Here is a 20,223-nt window from a genome sequence, read left to right as displayed (position 1 = left end):
AGTAGTGGAGAAGCTGATAGCTTCTACTACTTGCACTACTGAACACATCTGGTGTATGAAACACATAATAAACTTTAAACTTCTGTAGGCATCTGAGTTGCCAACTAGGTGACATCAGCGCTTCTCAGTGTGACCAGGATACTAGTAATTTTTCTTGAACACAGTGAAAAAGCTTAATGATGTTGGAAAATCTCATCTTGATTTTTTTTTTTTTTTTCTTCAGGAGCATTTTGACTTCTGCTAAGATCTGAAAAACTTAAGCCATACATCATGCATACTTGCTCAGGGTGTTCTTAGGAGAAATTTACAAAAATACAATAAAAATAAGCATCTGTGCAGCAAATGTATTTGTAAATCTAAATTCCTTTGCTTGAGACCTAGATACTTCCAATGAAAAAATCTGAATGACACTTGACATTTGGAGTTTTACCCTTGGCCCTTTCTTCTGTAAAACGCAACTTTGGGTTTACGCTGGCTTCACCTCTGAAAGTTTGCTCACTCATTCCATTTCTGTTACTTCCTAATTTCGGCTTTTGGCTGTTGCAAATCTAAGGTTTGGAAAGCCATCATAGTGTTTGATGTTTTCTTACCTGGCAACATCTTTTTCAGTTTATAAGATCCAGATACTGCAAAGGATTTTGGTTCGGTTGCCCTACACTCTAGCCAACAATTTGAATAGAGTTATTTGAATTGAGCTGTTACAAGCACAGCAGGATAAAGGTTTGCGTAAAAGCATGTGCCTGCCAACCCCTCATCTAGCCTGGGGTTTTCAATACCTTCAGACCTCAGGTCACTTGGCATCTTGGTTTGTGGTTTGGGCCGTTACAAGACAAACTCCATTTTGCAAAATGTGTTTCCACAGTGCTGCAGTGTTAAATCTGCATGCCAAATTTAAGCCTCTCACCAATTAACTGGACTTTTGACCCACTTAACGTACTTGGTCCCACCTGATGCTCCTTTCCTTTTGCTCTGCATGTTTGATTTCAGCTACCTGAATGTGCCTGCCATGCAGGATGCAGCACAGTTCCTGCTGGGAACCCACGACTTCAGCACCTTTCGCTCACTTAACTCTGAAACACCTTTTCAGTCTCCAGTCAGAACCATCCTCCAAGTAGACATCCAGCCCTCTTCTGGTTTCCTGTCCCACCACTATGAACACAGGTGAGAGCCTCGATACTTCGCTGCAGAGCTGCTCTGGTCAACTGGTGCTTGCTTTGTCAGAAAAGCTGCTTTCCAGCACTGCTTTGGGAACTGGCCTCCTGTTTGCTGTGCATTGCTTTCACAGTCCTGTGATGGTGTCAGCAGGGTTCTGCCTCGTGACAGCTTGGAAAGGACGTTCCTTGCCCTCTCCTCCCCGATGTCCTGAGGGACAAAGATGAGCAGGAATGAGGGCAGGGAAACTGGTCCAGTTATTTGTACATTAAAACACAGACTGTTATAAACTGGCGTATGGAATCTGGTACGGAGTAATTCCTACGAGGTGCTTCCAGCGTTTATGCTCATTTTTGTTGCTAACAACCGGCTCCGCCATGGGAGGTGGTATTTCCCCCTCTCTGCCCCCGCCCCAGTGGTGTCCTGGCTTTGCCTAAAGGCTACAAACAGAAGGAAAAAAACCCACCCAACACCTAGGTCACTGCTGTAGCTATGCAGATCATTCAGTTCACACCAGTAACTCCTACTATCTTCCCAGGGAATGCTGATGAAGGGAAGTCCAATATTTCTCAGTCATTACATAAACAAAAGATTGTTGAGTGTCAGGTTCTTTCAGGACCAGGTCTTGCAAGTATTGAAATTAAGTGGCGGGATGTATTCTCTCTCTAGCAGAAACTGAAGTTTTTTTCCCAGAAAGATAATGGGTATTTATGATCTGAACATGGATTTTGCTTTCATGCTTGCTTCTTTCACGGATAAGTGGCTGATGCGTTTCAGCTTGAAAGCAAACCTTGCTGTTGCCTGTCTCCAAACCATATTTTCCTGTTTTCTGATTAGGAGAAACCCCTTTTCTTTGTAGTTTTCCCCAACAACCTTCCATTAGATTTGAATACCTACCGAGTTGTCTGTAACAACAAGTGCCATGCTCCAAGCTTTGGCAGAGCCTCGCTGCAGTTTGCAAATAGCCTACTGTTTCTTTGTCCATGTCATAGAACAGTGTATGTTGCTAGCAGTAGTGTAAGATAAAAACTGAAAGCGAGCTGCAAAAACAGAGAGATCTGTATGCTCTGAGTAACCCTGGTCTTTCAGTTCCTCCCATCTTCTCTGATTCCTGCTGTTCCTGCTCAGCGTTGGTGCTTGTCAGTAAACAGCTGCATTATAAAGAGCCACCCAGTTGACTATGGCACTTCCACTGCTGCTCTCTGCTGTATAAGCACAGGGATGTGGGCAGTTGGTGCCAGATACAAACACTTCCTACCTTCTATGCAGCTGAGAAACATCATCCCCATGGGAAAAGGAAGGCTGGAGCGGAAAATGGGTGCTTTCGTGTGGCTGCATTCTTGCTGTTTATTATTGGGTTGCCATTGCTGAAAGGAGAGCTTGTCCTCCCTCTGGCAAGTGTGGTTGTGCTTGGGGACGCAAGTAACAGTGAGATGCTTCATCCACAAGATTATCTTGTCCTTTATGATGAGTAGCATTGTAAGTGGCAGGGTCCAGAGTTAACCTGAAAATAACCATTAAAAGTCTTGTTAAGATCACCTGTGAGTGCATATATACCAGGTTACTTTCCAAATCCAGAACTGCTGTTGTCGGTTGTCTGATTTCCGAGATGTAATACGGATCGGCTCTTTTCTTACGTCTTCGATTTTAACGGTAAAAGGGAAATTGCCATTCTTCGCATAACTTGCTGCATAAACCCATCCCACATGAGGCCAAAAACAGCTCATACGAGAGAGAGAGAGCAAACCTAAACTGGATCAAAAGCATCAAGGAAGTTGCTGATGGAATATTTTTGCTTTTGGTGACACATGCAGCCAAACTTGTGTTTTATAGTGAGTCATTTTTATAAAGTGTTGATATTAATTGATTTAATGAATGCTTAGGCTGAAGGGGATGGCTTTGAGAAGCCTAGTTTCAGTGCGTTAAAATGGCATTTAACTCTCTTAGACTACTTTGTTAGTAACAACCACAACCGTGAATTTTCTGATCTAGAAGAAAAGTTGTGGGGTTTGGGTCTTTGCGACGGGCTAGGTGGTGTTGGGGTTTTTTCCCCTTTGTTAAGGGGTTTTTAATTACAGTGTTGTAGTTACTTTTAATCTGTAAAACTCTCTGAATGTGAACAATTGCACTCATGGAGTTCAGTGTGTGTTTGTCCGTTCTGCAAATAAGACACCAAATATGCCTGAATTTGTGTATATGTGTGTATTTCTTCACTGCAGTAGCAGAAGTGAACTGTTCCTGCAATGAAAGGGCTGGGACAGCAGTAAAGCTTAGAAATAATAGAAAAAAGCTTGGGTTTTTTAGCCTAATCTAAGGAATTTTTTTCCTGTTTCAGAGGGAGGAATCCACAGAATGATAAACTGTGGTCTCTTAGTCAAATAATGCAGCTTTTCTTTCCTTCTTTCCTTCCTTTCTGAACTTAAACTGTTCTTCTCAATTGACCACTTGTCTGTTTAAAAGACTAACTGTTAAAATGATTCTTTCCATCAAACTCGGTTGCTCAGCAACAGTGGAAATGGAGTTAGTGTCCCATCCATACAGAATGCTTTTGAATGCTAAGGATGTGTTCAGAGACTTAGCCCCATCACTTATTCCTAGGGAGCGATTGCTCCGTCACCTGTTTTCGAGCAGAACATGTATTATTCATTGCAAGGTGCTGGCTTCTGCTGCCAAGTGGAGAAAGACAGCTGGATTTTTTTGCTGGTAAGCAAAATTATCTGTGAGATTGACAAGAAAAACACAAATTCCCCTTAAAGAAAAACATCTTGTTCTCTTTTGAAGTCTAAGAGATATTTTTCCCCAAGTATCTCAGCTCATCTTTTGTGGCTTAATATATCTTGTCAAGACAACCAAGACAGGAGAATCCTGGCTAAAGAAGGTGCATGCAATTTGATGAGAGGTGGATTTGTCTCTGTTTGAAAAAATTGTCTCTTGTGCTTTGCTAAAGAGCTGAGCTGAATTATGACCTCGATATACTGGGCGTTTGTGCATGTGTGTAGCAATGCACATGCCTGCATGCCATGCACGTTGAGCTGGGGGGAGAGCAGACCATATGTAAGTGGTAGAAACACTGTCGTTTCCTGACATAAAGAGGAATCCGGAGGTAGGAGCTGCCTTTGCATATGCCCACATACACAACAAGGAGGGCTAAAAGCAGTAATTTATCTGTAAATCCTGCGACAAAACAGCTTGTGGCTGCTCCCTGCAATGACTATTTCAGTTTCTTTTCCTGCTAGCCCTGCCCTGATGCCCCATGTGGGCCTGTGAATCGTGGTGTCCCTGCTTCACCTTTCTTCTGTGGCTTCCAAGAGCTGCCTCCTCTCCCAGGGAATGGGCAGCCCCTTTCCTGATACTCAGGTGTTTCCAGCAAACCCAGCCTGTCCATCTGAACCCTCCAGGTGAATATGTTGCAGCTGTGCTTTTCTCACAGCCGATTCAAATCTCCATAGCCCTTTGATACCCAGCTACTGGGCTCGTTGCAAGGGAGGAGAGCAGAGGGTTTGCATGCAAATACTTAGTTTTCTGGCTTATGTCAGGTAAGTTTCATTTCTTTTTGCTGTAGGAATGCTATGGGGTATAAGGACCACTTAGAAACAAACTTGCTAACAGTTTATTTTTATTGTTATTTTATTGTTACTTTTATCAAAGCAGCTTCTAGGATTTCTTGGTAGCCTGAAAGTTTGAAGATGCAGGTATTGAAGTGATAACCTAATTTTTGTGCTGTTGATACTTGTGTACGTGTTCTTATATATCTAATATGCATATCAGATTTTTATAATTTGTAGGAAGGAAACGTGCATACAAGTTCTTCCCTGCAGGACTATTCCTGAGAACTGCTTTGCATTGGGTTTTAGTGTTGGAAGTGGTACTAGAACATCAACAAAAACACAGAAGTATTTAGAAAGCAACTTGGAAAGATTTAGCAGAGGATGCAAGTGTCGGTGAAGTGTTGGAATAGTTAGCTTCAGTAGAGTTCTTATGAGAAATACAGGTTACTACCATAAAACTTTCTGGAAAATTGTATCTGTATGAACAGACAGATTTGGTGAGGAGAGAGGATGTCTTCTTGCATAGTAGCATCCATGCAGCCATCCCCAAATATTCATCTGCTATTTCCTGCTCTGCTAGCTCTTAGCCTGGAGTGCTTTCTTGTCTGCCGTCACTGGTGTTCTTATGCTGCAGCTCAGTTTCTCAGGCATGTCTGTGTCTTGAGTTGCTTCTCCTGACTTTTCCCGTAGCATGTGGATGTTGCAGTAGGCATTGCTGAGCGTTGGAATCCATTCTGCAAAACCTGTAAAGATGACATGACTCTCTTAAGACAGCTCCAAATGAAATGGTAGAGTTGCTTCGCTACTGGGGGTTGTTGCCTCCTTTCTCCAGGAGGCATCAGACTGCATTCCTCAAATCGGTAGTACCTTAGCAGACCTTAGCCCTTTCCCTTTTATTTGAATCGTTATATACCTAGGCGTAAGGTAGCAGGAAGATCAAGCCCCATTAAAACTAGGTACATACAAACCAGGCAGGAATTGCCTCACCCTAGAAAATGTCTGCATTGGAGTAGCAAATGAGCAGTCTGGTATTCAAAAGCTCATGGTGCTCTTTGGGGTTAATTGGGGGCTGTGCAGCTTCTTATCCTCTTATCCATTCTGCTCACCTTCACCTGTGATTTATACTTCTCTTGTGGGTAGAAGAGCCATTTGAAATAAGAATTTTAAATGCTTTTTCTGTTTTTTTCTTTAGGGGGCTGGAGTTCTGGGAGTTGACGTTCAGGAGCAGAGCATTTCTTTACCGACAGGTACTATTTGGTGTTTTATTCAGCACACAACCTTCCAAGAACCAAAGTGTTGCTGTAACTGTTAATCAGTTTAACAATGTTGTGCCATCTCTGTTGCACAGCTGGTGTTACAGCTGCGTGACACACACAGGGACTTAGCATCAGAGAGGTGAGGTTTTGTGTTCTTTGTTTGATCCAGTAGAACCAGAATCTCTTAAGTTTGTCTCTAAAATGAATGTCCGAAGTCACAGAATTGTGTGGGAGGATGGAAAGTTTTGTTTTCCGCAATCTTTGTCTTTGCAGGCTGAGTGGTAAAAACCAACAGACATATGTTCTTGCTCTGCTGAATGGCACTGGGCCCAGCAAAGACTGCCTGGAATTTTACTTTCTGGCTTCGGAGCATGAAGTAATTCTCAGTGTTGCACAAAGGAGAGATGGGAAGACCTGATTCAGCTATGCAGGCATGACTGCAGGATCTTTCCCTCTGCCATGCTGTCTAGTCTCCACTGGGTTTTCTTTGAAATAACTCCAGTGGGGTTTTCGCTGCTGTCCTCAGGGGAGACTGCTTTCTCCGCAACTTAATGGATCATCTCATTAGGAAAGAGTTGGCTGTTCTCAGTCTGCCCATCCTGGCCATGGTCACACTCTGGAGACAGAGAATAGGCAAGAGAGGGCTTGTTTTTTAGAGGAGAGAGGGGGTGTTTTGTGGGAACAGCAAGCAGCTATTTTTTATTCTGTTTTGACAAACCAAATTTGTTTTTATCCTGTGCCAAGTAATGCTCTGTAAGCTCTCTGACAGTGGGTGTCTGGATACGAGCAAGGGAAGAACAACAACATGCTCAAGAAGGGCTTGACATACAGCAGGGATTTGCTTCATCAGATGCTCTTGTGACAAGGAGGAAATGCTGGTAACCCATTTAGTGCGTTAGGACGGAAATGGTACTTAGTGACATTTTGCAGAGAGGACAGTTACCCGTAATGCTCGCCTCAGCCTAATGCCTTCTTTGAACCTTGTTCACAGCAGCCGCCTTGCAGTGAGCTGGCAGGCTATAGGGTAGCAGGAGCAGGCTGCACTCGCTGAACTTGCACTCTTCTACCTGAGCATCAGCTTCCACCCTCCGTCGTAAAGAGGAGACTGAACTAGATGGACCTCTGCTGTCACCTCATATAGCTGCTACAAGTATTGCCGTTTGGATGGTTTTATTAGAGAAAAGGGTTACACAGCCCAAAAGGTGTACGTATGTATTTTTGCTGAATAGCATGCAGGAGGGAGACACCAAGCACATGGCTGTTTCAGACGCATACCATTAGTCCACTTTTACACTAGCAAACTCCCAAGTGTGGAGGCATCAAAGCTAAGTCACAGCATACAATGACCTCTAGTGAGGGATGGATAAAATAACATATGTCAAGTATCTGTGCTTCCTCTCTGCTGTCTGCTTAAAGGCAGGCTCTCGGCACTCCACAGTCAGAGCACATGGGGAGAGACAGTGCTTGCCTTTGGATTAAATATATCTTGGTTTGCTGGACCTTTTGTGTTAATGGTGATAAACATGCTCAGGATGCTTAGTGGACTTTGGTTTATTCTTTTGTAAACATTAATGGGTCGGAAAGTTAGACCAATGCTTCATTATAGCACTGCGTTTATGTTTTTGAAGAGCTTGGTGCACTTTGAAAGGTCACTCATAGAATGAATGTTGATTTAGGCCAAATGACTGACTGCACCTGCACAAGTGGGGGGTGTTCTGGCAGCGGTACGAGAAGGTGAATGAGGCAGGACAGTGTCTGCCTGACCAGTTTCCTCCATGTGGGCTGGTAACTGCTGTTGCCTGTAAAATTTGAGACCGGAGGGCAGTTCTTCCAGTGTGGACAAAGAAAAGCAACTCGGAGATGGTGAAAGTGGGGTGACTTGGGATCAAGCGGTGTGAAGGGCTGAGTTTCAGTGTGGCTCCTCTGTCAGATAAGACTTGGGTCTGGCGAATGTGTGGCATGTTCCCTTAGGTAGCGTGATCTCTCCTGTGAAAATGAGTGCAGGTGAGCCCAAGCAAAGTGCTGGCAGGTTCTGGGAGGGGGTTCAGCTCTTGCCTAGCTGGACACCACTGGCCTGGTTAAGTTCATTGCACTGTGCTGTTTCTTTCCCCTCGAGAGACACGTTTCTCATGATGGGACTGTTTGGACAAGCCTGTTCACCCCAGTGGCACTGGGACAGAGCCTGGCTTTCCTTGAGTTTCATCTCTTGCTGAACAAAAGGCTGGAAGCCCTTCTCTATCTTCATCCTTTGTTTCCCCAGGGATCCTCTCTAGGATGCCTTGCTGAGAGTACTTTGGGCACAAGTTGAGGGGCTCGAGGGGCTCTTCCTTGTCAGTTATTCCTCAGCAGCCACTTCATGAGGTTGCCTTGACATGAAGAAGCAGCAGGAAGATTAGTGCTCAGTCCTCTGTTTTCAGAAGGACGCCTTCAGCTCATGAAAGGGGTGGAGAGGAATGAAGCCACCACACAGAGGTGTAATAGATAGCTAGCCATAGGGAGCTAGCATTTGGTGTGCAGGTGGCATTGGCAGATACATCTTGGCCCTCCTGGGACAGCATGTCTTCCAGGGATGTGGAAGCAAAGGATGTTCTTTAGCCAAGAGGATGCTGGAGTGTGAGGGGTGCTCACGCAGGAGGCGAGCTCTGCGGTGTGAAATATGCACTAACCCGCTAGGTCTGGAACTGTTGAGTGTGGAGGGAGGGAAGGGAAGTCGTGACATGCAGAGGTGTTTGAAATACCAGCTTGCTGCGCTGGGATGATGTTGCCTGGTGGGCTGTCCTACTTGAGTGGTTTTTTTCTCTCTCTTTTTAAGCTTTCTGAGAGAGAAGCAAGCTGCCACATAGTCCCCCACCTGAAAACAGTATTGCTTATGTATTAAGAACCTGTGAGCTCAGCTCTCCCAGAAAGCATATGAGCTTCCTGCCACAGACAGATGTGTGGGTGCTGCTGTTTCTGAAGCAGAAACCATCCTCTGCTCAGCTTTCTTGCCACATGTGATAAGACCAAGCCTTGCTTCAAGGCGATGCAGTGTAGCTGGAGATCATTCTGTTACAGGTCCTCATTCTTACCAATGTCTTTAGCTGCAGGGAGGGAAGACTTAAAGGACGCAAGATAATTTTGCTAGTTCTTCTCCCTTCCCTACCATCAGCTTTGGTCACTAGAAGATGCTGTGCCACTACACGTTGCAGACAAGCTTAGCTGCTGCGTGCTGTCATGTCACCCCTGTCAGTCCAGAACCTGGGCAGCCCATGCAGTCCCTGCTAGAAGGGGAAAGAACACCTTTCCTCCGCAGACTGTGGGGTGACTGTGACTGCTGGGGTGTGCTTGGGGACTAAGGGAGTATGAACTTTCTGAAGAAATAAAGCGAGCACAGGAAATGCTCCCTGGAGGTGTGTGATACCAAGGGCATACAGGGGGCAGCCAGGACTGGCTTGAACCCAGATGGGTGAGTCTGGACCTGGGATACTTCAGTGGCACCTAAAACATGAGTCAAAACATTCTTTGTGTGGAGCAATGCTTGCTTCTTAACACCCAGCATGTTGGACTAGGAGCAAAGTGCACAGCACTGGGAACAGCGGAAGAGCACCAGAAATCCGGCTTTCTGGGAATTCTGGGTTTAATAATGATGTACCTATATTCAGGAGCAGGCTCATATGAAGAAATGGCAATTTTCTTTCCTGAGTGACAGACACTAAACTCTCTGATTAGGGTTTCCAGTTTGACTTGCCGTCAGTAGTAGCAGTGGGCTGTTTTAACAGCCCAGTGCTGCTGATAGCGCAAGTCCAGGACTAGCCAGAACTTCCTAATCTCTTTAAATTTTATAAAAGGCAGCTCCTAAGCTATGTTCTCTCTTTGTCCAGGTCCGAAGAATGGTTGGGGCTCTAGTTGCAGTTGGCCAGGGAAAGTTAACACCTCGTCATATAAAGGAGTTACTGGAGATAAAAGATTCACGGGCTTTTCCATCAAATGCCATGGCTCCACCATCTGGACTCTTTCTAAAATCAGTGGAATATAACGAAGCAGGTAAGAATACCATTCCTTTTGCATTCACTTTTTGTAGGAGTCGGATCTAATACTGAAGGGAGCAGTGACACCCACAGTCTCCCCTTTATGTGCCGCCTGACCTGTGGCTCACAGCTTCCTTCATTGACACCCACGTCACAGCGAGTGCCCCAGACTGTACAGGTGTTTACAGCAGTTGCTGTGGAAAAAATGTGTATTTTTTTTTTCCCCAGGTAGATTTCCCCCTCTTAGTTGCAGGGTAGTAAAAAAGAAGTTGACAATGACTTTGAGATCTCATGTGAATGATACTTTAAATTCTCATAGATTCTTCTTCTGTCCCTGACTGCGTATAAAGACCAAATCTTCTGTGGTATCTGGGCACCTACAGATCCATTGCTGTTCACTGACTTTCCCCCTTGGTATTTGAGTACAGACTGGAGGGCAGAAAGCAGATCATCCTTTTGCTTATGTGGTGGCTCTCTTTAACAGCATCTGAACTAAACTATTTAAATTTTTTAGATTAAAAAAAAAAATAAATGGGTAGGGGGCAAATTTGCAGAAGTAGCAAATGGTGACGTAGTGGAAGTTTGACATCCATGCTAGGGGTAGCAGGTATTTAAACTGCAAGGATTAACCTGCCTCTGATTAATCCAGTGCCCACAAAACATAGATAGAAAGGACTTTCCACCTTTCCACCACACTGCAGACCTTCTCCAGGCTGTGTTGTCTCATGCAGGTGGGCTTAGAGTACGCTGTCTCCCGCAGCAGCACTGCAGACACTGGGGCTTAAGGAAGACACAAGGGAAAGGGAAGCAACGAAGAGCTGTGCGAGGAGCTTGAACGTGGTCCTGGGCGCTCGGCCTGCCCTTGGGAAGGCAGCTGCTCTTGCTGGTTGCGGTCCTCTCCGATGGTGCTTTTCCTCACGGTGCTGGCTGCGGAGCTGTCTGTGCCAGTGCGGAGGGAGCCCAGGCAGGAAATGAAGACTACAGATTTTTAAGTGCTTTCAGGTGGTTTCAGTGCCATCTTTTTCCCTAAATCAATGTTTTCTTTTTTCCCCCCTCTCAGATTTGAACGCTACAGTTGCCCCAGGAGAATAGCAGCTCTGTGAGATACAGCCACATCCAAAAGGACTGTTGTGGATGTGTGATGGAGGTTTGCCAAGTGCTCTTTACACAATACACGATCTTGTCTCAATAAAAATCATTGACCGTGACTGTAGGCATCTTCCTATGATTTCTTCTTGCTCGCTGAGACTGTCAATGGGAGAAGGAAGAACAACTCCATGCTGCTTTCAGATAACTTTTATTTTTTTGAAATTCTGGTGCCTGTCTCTCAAACAGGAGGAGGGAGGAGTAGGGCTTGGTGGTTTTGTTTGTGTGGATTTGGGTTTCTTCCCTTCTGTGGTGTGTGTGGGAGGAATACAGGTTTAAAACGGAGGAGAATGAAGCGTTTCCAGCCCTCTCCTCTGTAGCCCTGCCTTTGTACGGCATGGTTGGGACAGCAGTTGCTGTTTGATGCAGCGACTTAACAGAAACAGCCTTTGAAAGTACTCGCCACTTCCTCTCCTCATCAGCAGTTGCCCTTGCTGAACTGTAGTAGTTTTTACATTATTCTGTTCCCTGGTACAAAGTCACATGTGTTACACTTAAGATGTGGCGTGTTACAGAGCCAAGTTCTTTTGAGGTCACTTAAACCCTGTCTTAACAGTCGCAGCCTGGGCTGGTAGCAGAGGCACAGCTGCCTGAGTGAGAGCCTAGCGGGCCGTGAAGCGCGGTCGGCAGCGGAGGCTCTGTAGCCGGAGGGTGGCTGCCACGCTCTTGCTGGGCTTTGGTTTGCTCGTTGCCACCTTCTGCTGTTGGCAGTTGTTGGTGCAGTGGTACTGCAGAGCGTGCTGAAGCCTAGCAGTGATCTAAGGGCGTGTGAATCCTAGTGCAGAGCAGGGAGCAGAGAGAACTTTTTTTTTTTTTTTTTTTTTTTTAACCCCGCTCTAACCTCAGGTTTTGCCTGCTTGCCCAAGCAATAAAATACACATTGGGTAACTTGTGGGGTTTTTTTCTTATGAATGACACCAGAATCTCCGTTTTGGTTATAAAATGACTGAGTGCCAGGTTACAGGAAAAAGGACAGGGAAAAAAAAAATACTTCTGAATTTCACAGAAGAAGCAATACCCGATTTAAATCCTGCAGTGAAAGCAACGTGCAGCTGAGAGGCCTGGCACCACCATAATTAAACTCCCCTCTGTCTATGAGAGGAGAAGAATCACCGAGAAAGCCAGAGCAGACAGCCCACTTGAGGACTGTGGAATTTCTGGTCTCTGTTTGCACGGTGGAGAGCAGCAAGGTAGGCAGAGGAGGGGGCAGCAGTTCTTTTTGACCTCTTTTAAGGCCTCCCTTGTCTTTGGCAGCGGGGGGTTGAAGTAGTGAGTGGTCCTGATACAGAATACGAGGATGGCCCATTTCTAGGTGTCCGCTCACGAGAACTGATGCATCTCCTCCCCGCTCTGTTCCAGGTAGCAGTTTTGCCAGCATGGGAAGGAAAGGCAAGGTACTTCTGGTTACTCTCTCCCTTCCCGTGGAGCATGCAGACTGCTCGGAGGGACCAATTCCCAAAGAAGACAGAACCTGGGAGGAGCCCTGGTGCTCTGCCGTGGAGAAGGAGAGTTGAAGCCGCTGTGCCGATGGCGTGGTGCCTGTTGGTGCTTCTCTAGTACAGCCTTGCCGGGTAAGTACCCGGGGGCAGGGATGCTGTAACACGCTGCCCTGATTTTTCAACACAAGCACCAGGACTTCCCTGCTCCAAACCTTGACGTGCCCGTGTGTTTTTACAGCAGTTTGTCTGGAAGGGAATGGCAGTGGATCTCGCTTTTCCTCCCTTTGAGGGGGAAGTGAGCGCAGCTACGGGCCCACTTCAGAGCACCTCGGACTGATGCCCTGGTACCTGGTTCCACAAAGGCAGGCCTGGCGCTGCAGGCGGCTTTGGGTGGGAGCGTTGTGCCTCCTCTTGCAGTGGAGGGAGGTAAAGCGTGCACTGGTGGTGTGTTGGCTGTGTGCTGTGCTCTCCCCCCAGGTCTGGGGGGGGCCACGTCGCTAGCGGGGCAAGTGCTGTGTCTTGGATCTGAGTGACAGCTTTTCATCTTCGCTTCCTGTGGTTTCTCTCTGTAGGGCAATGTGGGAGAGCTCTGCAGTGTGTCTTGCAGGGCAGTTTGCTCTGGTGAAGAGCTTAGTGGTGACCTCTGAATTGCGAGAACTCTTTGGAGAGGCCAGTGCACTCACCTGCAGCTTTTGCAAGAGGGACAATGCTCTGAGCTCTGGTAAGTTAACTTTCTAACTAAATTTATTACGGATATTTACAGGGCAGAAAACTGACCCAAATACTAATGCTGTTTGGGTGTTAAAACACGTTAACTGCTGCTGCAGACTGGGGTATCGTAGCTGCAGTGCAAGAATCGCTGCTATTGATGTTTCTGCAAATGTTTCCCAACTTCTGGTTACAGTAAAAACGTATTGTGCTTATGGGCTGGTCATCGAATCCAGTAACTGAGCGCCCCAGGTTCAGCTGGCCGGGCAGTAGTCTGGAAGCAGACTGACTGGCGAACTCTGCAGTTAGCGTAAAGAACTGTTGTGGGGTTTTGCTTTTGTTCTTTTTAAATCCCAGAGCAACTGTTAAAATTAACCTAAAGACATTTAATTAAAGAACGTGCTCTCTTAGCATCAGAAAATGTACCATCAGTAGAGAACTTCTGTGCACACTCCTACTCTGAATAATTTTTTTTATGTCCATCATTAATACTTGTTAGTTATCAAGGGGTATTTTAGCATTCTGCTCCTTTTTATGTTGCTGCATTACTAGTTTCTTTTAAGCTGATTCAATTTGGACAGCCAGTACACGGGGAGATCTGTCTTTCTGATTGTTTGACAGTGATGCTTTCAAACTAAAACCCAGTAAAACCTCACACTTGACCAGAGTTCAAAGACTTAAGCTTGGCTTTATATGAAAACAGTTCTAATAATTTAATGAACTCAATATCCAGTGGAAACTTCAATGTATGCTTTTATGTGTTTTTGTAAATCAAATCGCTTTGTACAGAAACAGAAGTTCAGTAGTGTTTTTTGTTTGTCTAGAAGAAATAACAGCCTTCCCCCCCTCAAAAAAACAAAAAACCAACCAAACAAAAAAAAACCCCAGAAAACTACAAAAAAACACCAACCAACCAGCCAACTCCAGCCAACCAAGCCAAAAGCAAACAAAAAACCAACAAACAACTCTGGGAAGCAAAGCTGAATTTTGAATTTGATCAGACTCACGGTAGATAAATAAATGATATGTTGTTATAGGGTATGGAAGTGGCTGTATGGTTGGAAAATGTATGTTTAGTCGTAGACTCTGTCACTGCTATTACCTCTCACAGGGAATGAAAATATTTTCGGGCAGATTTAATGTACATGGTGGGGTCCTGCAGTGCGTATGCAACTGTTTGCAACTGGTAGAAGACTGACTTGTAAAAGACTTGTAAAATACTCCGTGACAGCGGTTTATTTACCCCTCCACCTCTCTTCCACTGTTTGTTACTTCCATAGTTAAGCTTAGATGGGCTGCATTTAGGCGTGGTGGGTGCCAGCGGGCACAAGGGTCTCTGTGGCCAGTTTCATGTGTTACTTCCCAGCAACGGAGCTGGTGGCATTGCCCACTGCCCACTCTGAGAATATAAGACATAATCATAGAACCATAGAATTGTTTAGGTTGGAAAAGACTTTTAAGATCACAGAGTCCAGCTGTTCACCTAGCAGATGCGGGCTCCTGTTTCGGGAGGGATGTAGGGGATTGAGACTACAGGTGCTGAAAGGGAACAATATTCCTGTGGTATCACGGTGCAAGCAGCTTCGTAAGGCCTCACAGCCGTACTGCCAGGGGTGTGCGCGGAGGCAGTTTTAGGCAGTCAGCAGCTCTCATGTCTAGCTTCTACAGAACCCTGTGGAAAAACTCCTTTTGTTTTGGAGCCGTTACCCGATAGTGTCTACAGCTGTCCTTACTGTGCTTGTCTTGCGAGAAGCGGAAGCTCATCAGTCTGCTTTGCCTGTCCTGCCCCTTCAATGATTTTACAGGCCTCTGCCTTATCTTCCCGCAGCTGCCACTCTATACTTTGAACCTAGAAGAGAGATGTTCAGTGGCTCTTGCTCTGGTAAAGCTCTGAGATAAAGGCTGTTTCAAGTCCTGTGCTGCTTGAAGTTATGCCTTAGCCACGCCTGGGTTTGTATTAATTTTCTTCTGTGTGTACAAACCCTTTGCTGGTCAGTGAAAGACCCGTGTAAGCAGATACGTGTGCTTGCCTACTTAAAGTGAAACCATTTTTTTCCCCATTTTTAGTCTTCCAGTTATCATCTTGGGTGCTTTCGACTTCATTAGATAAACAACTGTTGGGAGGAAGTGTGATTTCAGAGTTTCCTTTGGAAAGTACCCACTGAATTTTGTTGTGCTTTCAATGGCTTAACTTGAAGAACACTGCACATATTGTACTTGGGTTTAATTTCTCCACTGCCTTTAAGGGATTCTGTTTAGGTGTCTATGTTTAGGTGTCTACATTTAGCTTAGTTGGATTTTGTTTCTATTTGATGGAGAAAAACTGCACTGCTGGAGTGCGGTTTATTGCTTACGTGACACGAGTGACCTAGCTGAGAGGCGTTGTGCTTGGACAGTGCCTCTTTCCCACGTTTCAAACACTAAAACTAGTCCTTCAGGCCCCCTTTGTAACTGGGGTGAGTGGTAGTTTCCCTCTGCAGTGTGCCTGCAGAGGCGGCGTAGGGTGCTGTAAGTTCACCCAGCAGCTCACACCGAGCCGTCCCGTGTGTACCTGAAGGTCAGCTAAGGCGTAAAAGTGTGGGTGGGAAGGGTGGAAATCCCGCTGTGTCTCTCACGTTGTCTGCAGGCATGTTAACCGGGTCTTACGACGACCTCGGCCTGTATCCTGTGCTCAACACGCTCCTGCAGAGCAGTGTTTGTTCCCAGAGACCTGGCACATCTTGCCTGCAGTGCTGAGCCCTTCCACTTACCGTTACGTGACAGTGGTTAGCTTTACTCCTGGCGATCCGCCCTGAACTCTCCTCCTGCTGCCACTTTATGGTTTGCGTAACAGCTTGGTACGGATGCCAACTACCTGTTTCAGTTCTGTGCTTTAAATACTATTTCTTCATTTTAAAAGGAAGGTTCCACACGTGCTCCGCAAAAAAACTGCGGCAGCAAGGTTGAAACAGCTCAGTCACGCAGACTGCAGGGCTAACTGTCACCTGGGAGCCACTGGAAAAGCACTCCTGCTTGTCTTTTTGGCACTCCTGCTTTCCTTTTTCCTGGGAAGTCTGCACAATCCAGCCCTGCGGATTTCTAAGGACAGAATAATAACATCATAATAACCCCTCGGCAGTGATGCAGGAATTTTGGTAGGGCTTAGGAATGAAAAATTAATGGCAGGACGTCCAAAGGTGTATCGCTGCTACAGTTCTGTTGTACCGCTTCAGTTTCTGGCCCATCCCTAGCCAGAGCTATAGCTTTCCACGTCTCCTTTTGGGGCAGGGGGAATTGCTACCTCTGTTATTTCAGTATTGTCACTTTGTGATGATTTTAATGCCAGTGAGGACTCTGGCTACTGCGTAAACTTCAAATGCTTGTGTTTTAAATGATTTATTCTCCCATACAGCCACGCTGCTTTCCATCTAAATATACCGAGCGCAGGCATCTGGATGACAAGACTTCACCAGACTTGACGTCGCTCAGCTGTGTGGCTTTAGCTCTTACCTGCTCGAGGTGAAATAACACTCAAGAACCTCCTGAGGTGAGGATGGCTTAAGACTCTTATCCCATGTCGGACATCCTACGCTCCAGCAGAAATCATGGCAGATGTTTCCTGGACTGGAGAAGTCTCCAATGAGACAGCTGCCAATGCCAGTTCAGAATTCAGTGTGGAAGCAGACTTCCAGTATTGCTTGTTTACTGTCATCTACAGCATCGTCTTTGTGCTGGGACTGATAGAAAATGTCTTGGCTCTGTATCTCCTGTCCTGCAAGGTAAAGCACATTTCTCATTCCTATATATACATGATCAATCTGGCTCTGGCAGACACCTTGTTTGTTTGTGTGCTGCCTTTTAAAATTCATTACCACCTGAACTGGAACAACTGGATCTTTGGTGACATGGCCTGCAGGATAACTGGGACTCTGTACTACATCAACATCTACCTGAGCATTGCCTTCTTCACCTGCATCTGCGTTGATCGTTACATTGCGGTGCTGCACCCCTTCACGTACATCCAGATCAAAGTCATCCATTACGTGACGGTGGTCACGATCCTTTGGGTGGTCGCTCTGAGTGTCACGGTTCCACTTATCCTTGGAGGTCCCCTCCACAACAGAGGGGTGAGGAACACGACGGCATGTTTTGAGAACTTTGCTACGCATAGCTGGACTTACCGCATGGCGCCTTACAACATCCTGGCCTTAGTTTTTGGTTTTGTGATCCCATTTTCCATCATTCTGATCAGCTACCCTCTCATCGCTAAGAGGATCTCCCAGATCAAACACGCCGCTCGCAAGAGGAAGGCCGTGAGCACTATCTACATCATCTTGGTCATTTGTACTTTGTGCTTTCTCCCCTATCACCTCACTCACTTGTTCCACTTCTTAATGAGAATCCAGGTCATCCAGAATGAGTCATTCACCACCTTGATCTACAAGATGCGAAGGGTCACCTTAGCCCTGGTGAGTTTCAACTGTTGCCTTAACCCCCTCTTGTACTACTACACCTCTTCCAGCAAGAAGTGGCGCTGCAACCTCAAGCTCAGATTCAGGTCCAAAAAGGTGTACACGATCTGCGACCAGAGACTCGGGGAGTCCTGCGTTTATAAACTCCAGCAGACACATGGAAATAAAAACCCCAGAGATGAAATCAACTGATGTACTTCGGAGTACGGTATTTATCTTTCAGTTTCTTTGAAAACAAAGCTGTAAAACCTACCCTTTTTTTGGTACAGTGGCTCTTCCATCAAGGCAGCACTGGAGGGAAGGGCCTGACAGCGGTTTTGTTAGTCAGCTGGGACAGTGCTTGGGGGAGCTGCGTTCCCTGACAGCACATGGTGGAACACTGTGCCTTGATGTTTTTTGGTCTCCTTTTGTTGACCTTCGGGGCTGGTAGGACACAGGGCTCTTCTGGAAAGCCGTACAGCCCGGGAAAGGGTTTATTGAAAGAAACCAGCCTCCTAATTGACACTCTAAAAGCTGAGTGGCTCAGGGCAGTCCTGCTTGGCTTGCCCTATTTTGGAGGGATCCCGTTCTCCCCAGGGGCAGGCTGTAGCCAGCCGGGCTCAGAGCCTTCCTGCCTACATTCCACGGCCAAATAAGGGCTTCTCCTCCCTGCTCCTGAATCGATTGATCGGCTTCCCAAGGAGGACTTCAGCCCAGGGTTTCTAGCCTGCATGCCTGTGGATTCAAGCTGGACAGCTGTTAATGAAAGTTTAGACAATAACAGGGCCAGCTATTTCTCAGTCAGTTTAACCCTGTGTGCAACCAGTGGTAAACAAGCTCCTCTCGCCCCACAGCCGCGGAGGGGCAGTGACCAGGAGCTGGCACACCTCCTCAGGCCCTGCAGTCCTGCCCGTCCGTCACGGCTCCCCGTTCACCGTTTGTGACACTGTGTTTGTATCTGGCCTGTCTCCCCCCTCCTCTTGTATTAACACAGCCGCCGAGACCTGCCGCGTTTTCCAGGCTGTGACATGGAGACTTTGGAGAGAATTTATCATTTGTGGGTTATCAAGAGTCACCAGAAAACCACTGGCCTGGCTGACAAACCTGCTTCATAGCCAACGGGTTAAACAAGAGGATGCGATTTCTTTGGCAACAGCAAAACAGACTCACTCTGCTGTTCCTTCCCACGCCACCCCCAGACTTACAATGTGTGTATGTGCTACTGCCCCGGAGGTGCGCAAGGCTCGGAGCAGAGGGGGTCCCGGGGCTTGTTTAGCCGGGAGCAAGGGCTGCCCACCCGCGGCAGGAGCTGCACCCGCATTGCTGTTTCCACTGCCACAACGCAGGCTGAAAGCCACGCTTGGCCCGGCTACCTGGCGCTGTTCCTGGGCTCGGAACAAGAACCACTGCGGACCCTAAATGAGGGAGGGAGCAGGATGGTTGGGGCAGAACAACGATCGCGTGTCTCTGTACAGTGCAGTTATACCTCTTTGCACAGCCACGGATGCTGCAGCTTCTGCCCGTATTCAGCCGGTTTTCTGATGGCACAGTCAACGCTGGTTAAGGACGGGAGGGGAGAGGTTTGGAAAACAAGCAGCAGTGGTGCTGGGGTACACTGGGGGTCTTGGTTTGTGGGGAAAGCCCACGCGTTATGCTGGCAAGCAGGGGCCGAGTGTGGGAGTCTGTATCGATCAGTCAGAGCCAATTAATAAACCACTTTAGCAATGTGAGCTGGATGCAGCAAGCAGACCGAGAGCAGAGCTGAAATGACAACAAGCAGCGCTAAGCAGCTTTTGTGGGTGCAGCATTGCCTGTTAGGCTGGGCCCGACTCACGTCAGTTATCGCTACGTGGGGGTTGGACACCCGTTAGTAACGATGGGTCTGCTGCTGACCTCTCCCTTCCTGCATTTTGTTTTAGCTTGGAGGAATTTTTAACGATTGGTGAGAAAACCTCCTCAGACTTTTCTAAGACACTGAAAATAATGATTCCTGCCTTCCTTTGCCTGACTGGGCCGGGTAAGGCAAGTGCAAATCCTTGCACTTGTAAAATGGAGATGAGGACGGCCTCCGAGGGAGTACTGGGACAAATTAATCTTTTACCTTCCATGAGAGACTGCTGGTGTTGTCCCATTTATAGGCTATGGAAAAACCTCCCAGCCCTGGAGGGGCTGGTCTTTCCAACTAAGCACAATTTTTATGTCCTAGACAAAAGAGGGAATTTTTTTATTAGAGACTCCAGCCAGGAGTGCAGTTTTCCCGCAGGCTTGTCAGCTGTCACGGAGGGAAGTATGGATAATTAGAGAAGTGACACTGCTGAGTAAATAGCGTGTTTAGGGCTTTATACTGTCATCCATTATACTCTGCATTTTAATTGTGAAGCTTTGAAAGTTCCTTGTTTCGGTAGCACTGCTGAGGTTTCAAGGGAAGCGAGCTGGGGGAGGGGAAGGACGCTGTTATCACTCACCTCAGTGCTGGCAACTCGAAGCTTGTTCCTCAGACTCTTTACAGCCGCGATGCTTCCCTGGATGGGTCTCTG

General features: G+C 46.7%; 2 protein-coding genes across 4 annotated transcripts in view; both read left to right on the top strand.

The window, feature by feature from the left end:
- The window catches only part of PUSL1 (pseudouridine synthase like 1), a 28,623-nt gene extending 17,452 nt beyond the window's left edge, over positions 1-11,171 (top strand). Inside the window, exons 5-8 of one of the 2 annotated variants that reach the window (XM_005237966.4) lie at positions 988-1,161; positions 5,893-5,947; positions 9,817-9,979; positions 11,024-11,171. In XM_005237966.4, coding sequence (XP_005238023.1) covers positions 988-1,161; positions 5,893-5,947; positions 9,817-9,979; positions 11,024-11,055 — 424 coding nt within the window. In that variant the 3' untranslated portion in view covers positions 11,056-11,171. The remainder of the gene's footprint in view (positions 1-987; positions 1,162-5,892; positions 5,948-9,816; positions 9,980-11,023) is intronic. The other variant, XM_055800900.1, reaches the window with a different exon arrangement.
- Positions 11,172-11,313: 142 nt separating this feature from the next.
- Positions 11,314-20,130, top strand: LOC101922080 (lysophosphatidic acid receptor 6-like). 2 transcript variants are annotated; one of them, XM_005238018.4, is made up of 6 exons: positions 11,314-12,299; positions 12,469-12,680; positions 12,787-12,974; positions 13,121-13,269; positions 16,648-17,915; positions 18,681-20,130. In XM_005238018.4, the coding sequence occupies exon 5, from the start codon at positions 16,841-16,843 to the stop codon at positions 17,897-17,899; it is 1,059 nt and encodes a 352-aa protein (XP_005238075.2). In that variant the 5' UTR covers positions 11,314-12,299; positions 12,469-12,680; positions 12,787-12,974; positions 13,121-13,269; positions 16,648-16,840; the 3' UTR covers positions 17,900-17,915; positions 18,681-20,130. The 2 variants fall into 2 exon arrangements, with proteins under 2 accessions (XP_005238075.2, XP_027643426.2); XM_027787625.2 differs by having other exon boundaries at positions 16,648-20,130.
- The last annotated feature ends 93 nt before the right edge of the window (positions 20,131-20,223 follow it).

The sequence above is a fragment of the Falco peregrinus genome, chromosome 3, assembly GCF_023634155.1.
Source record: "Falco peregrinus isolate bFalPer1 chromosome 3, bFalPer1.pri, whole genome shotgun sequence".
NCBI classification, from domain to species: domain Eukaryota; kingdom Metazoa; phylum Chordata; class Aves; order Falconiformes; family Falconidae; genus Falco; species Falco peregrinus.
Note: the sequence above shows the minus strand (reverse complement) of the source record. Positions and strands in the feature narration are given on the sequence as shown.

Coding starts and splice junctions, on each gene's coding strand:
- LOC101922080 (XM_005238018.4), top strand. CDS start 16,841: ATGGCAGATGTTTCCTGGACTGGAGAAGTCTCCAATGAGACAGCTGCC.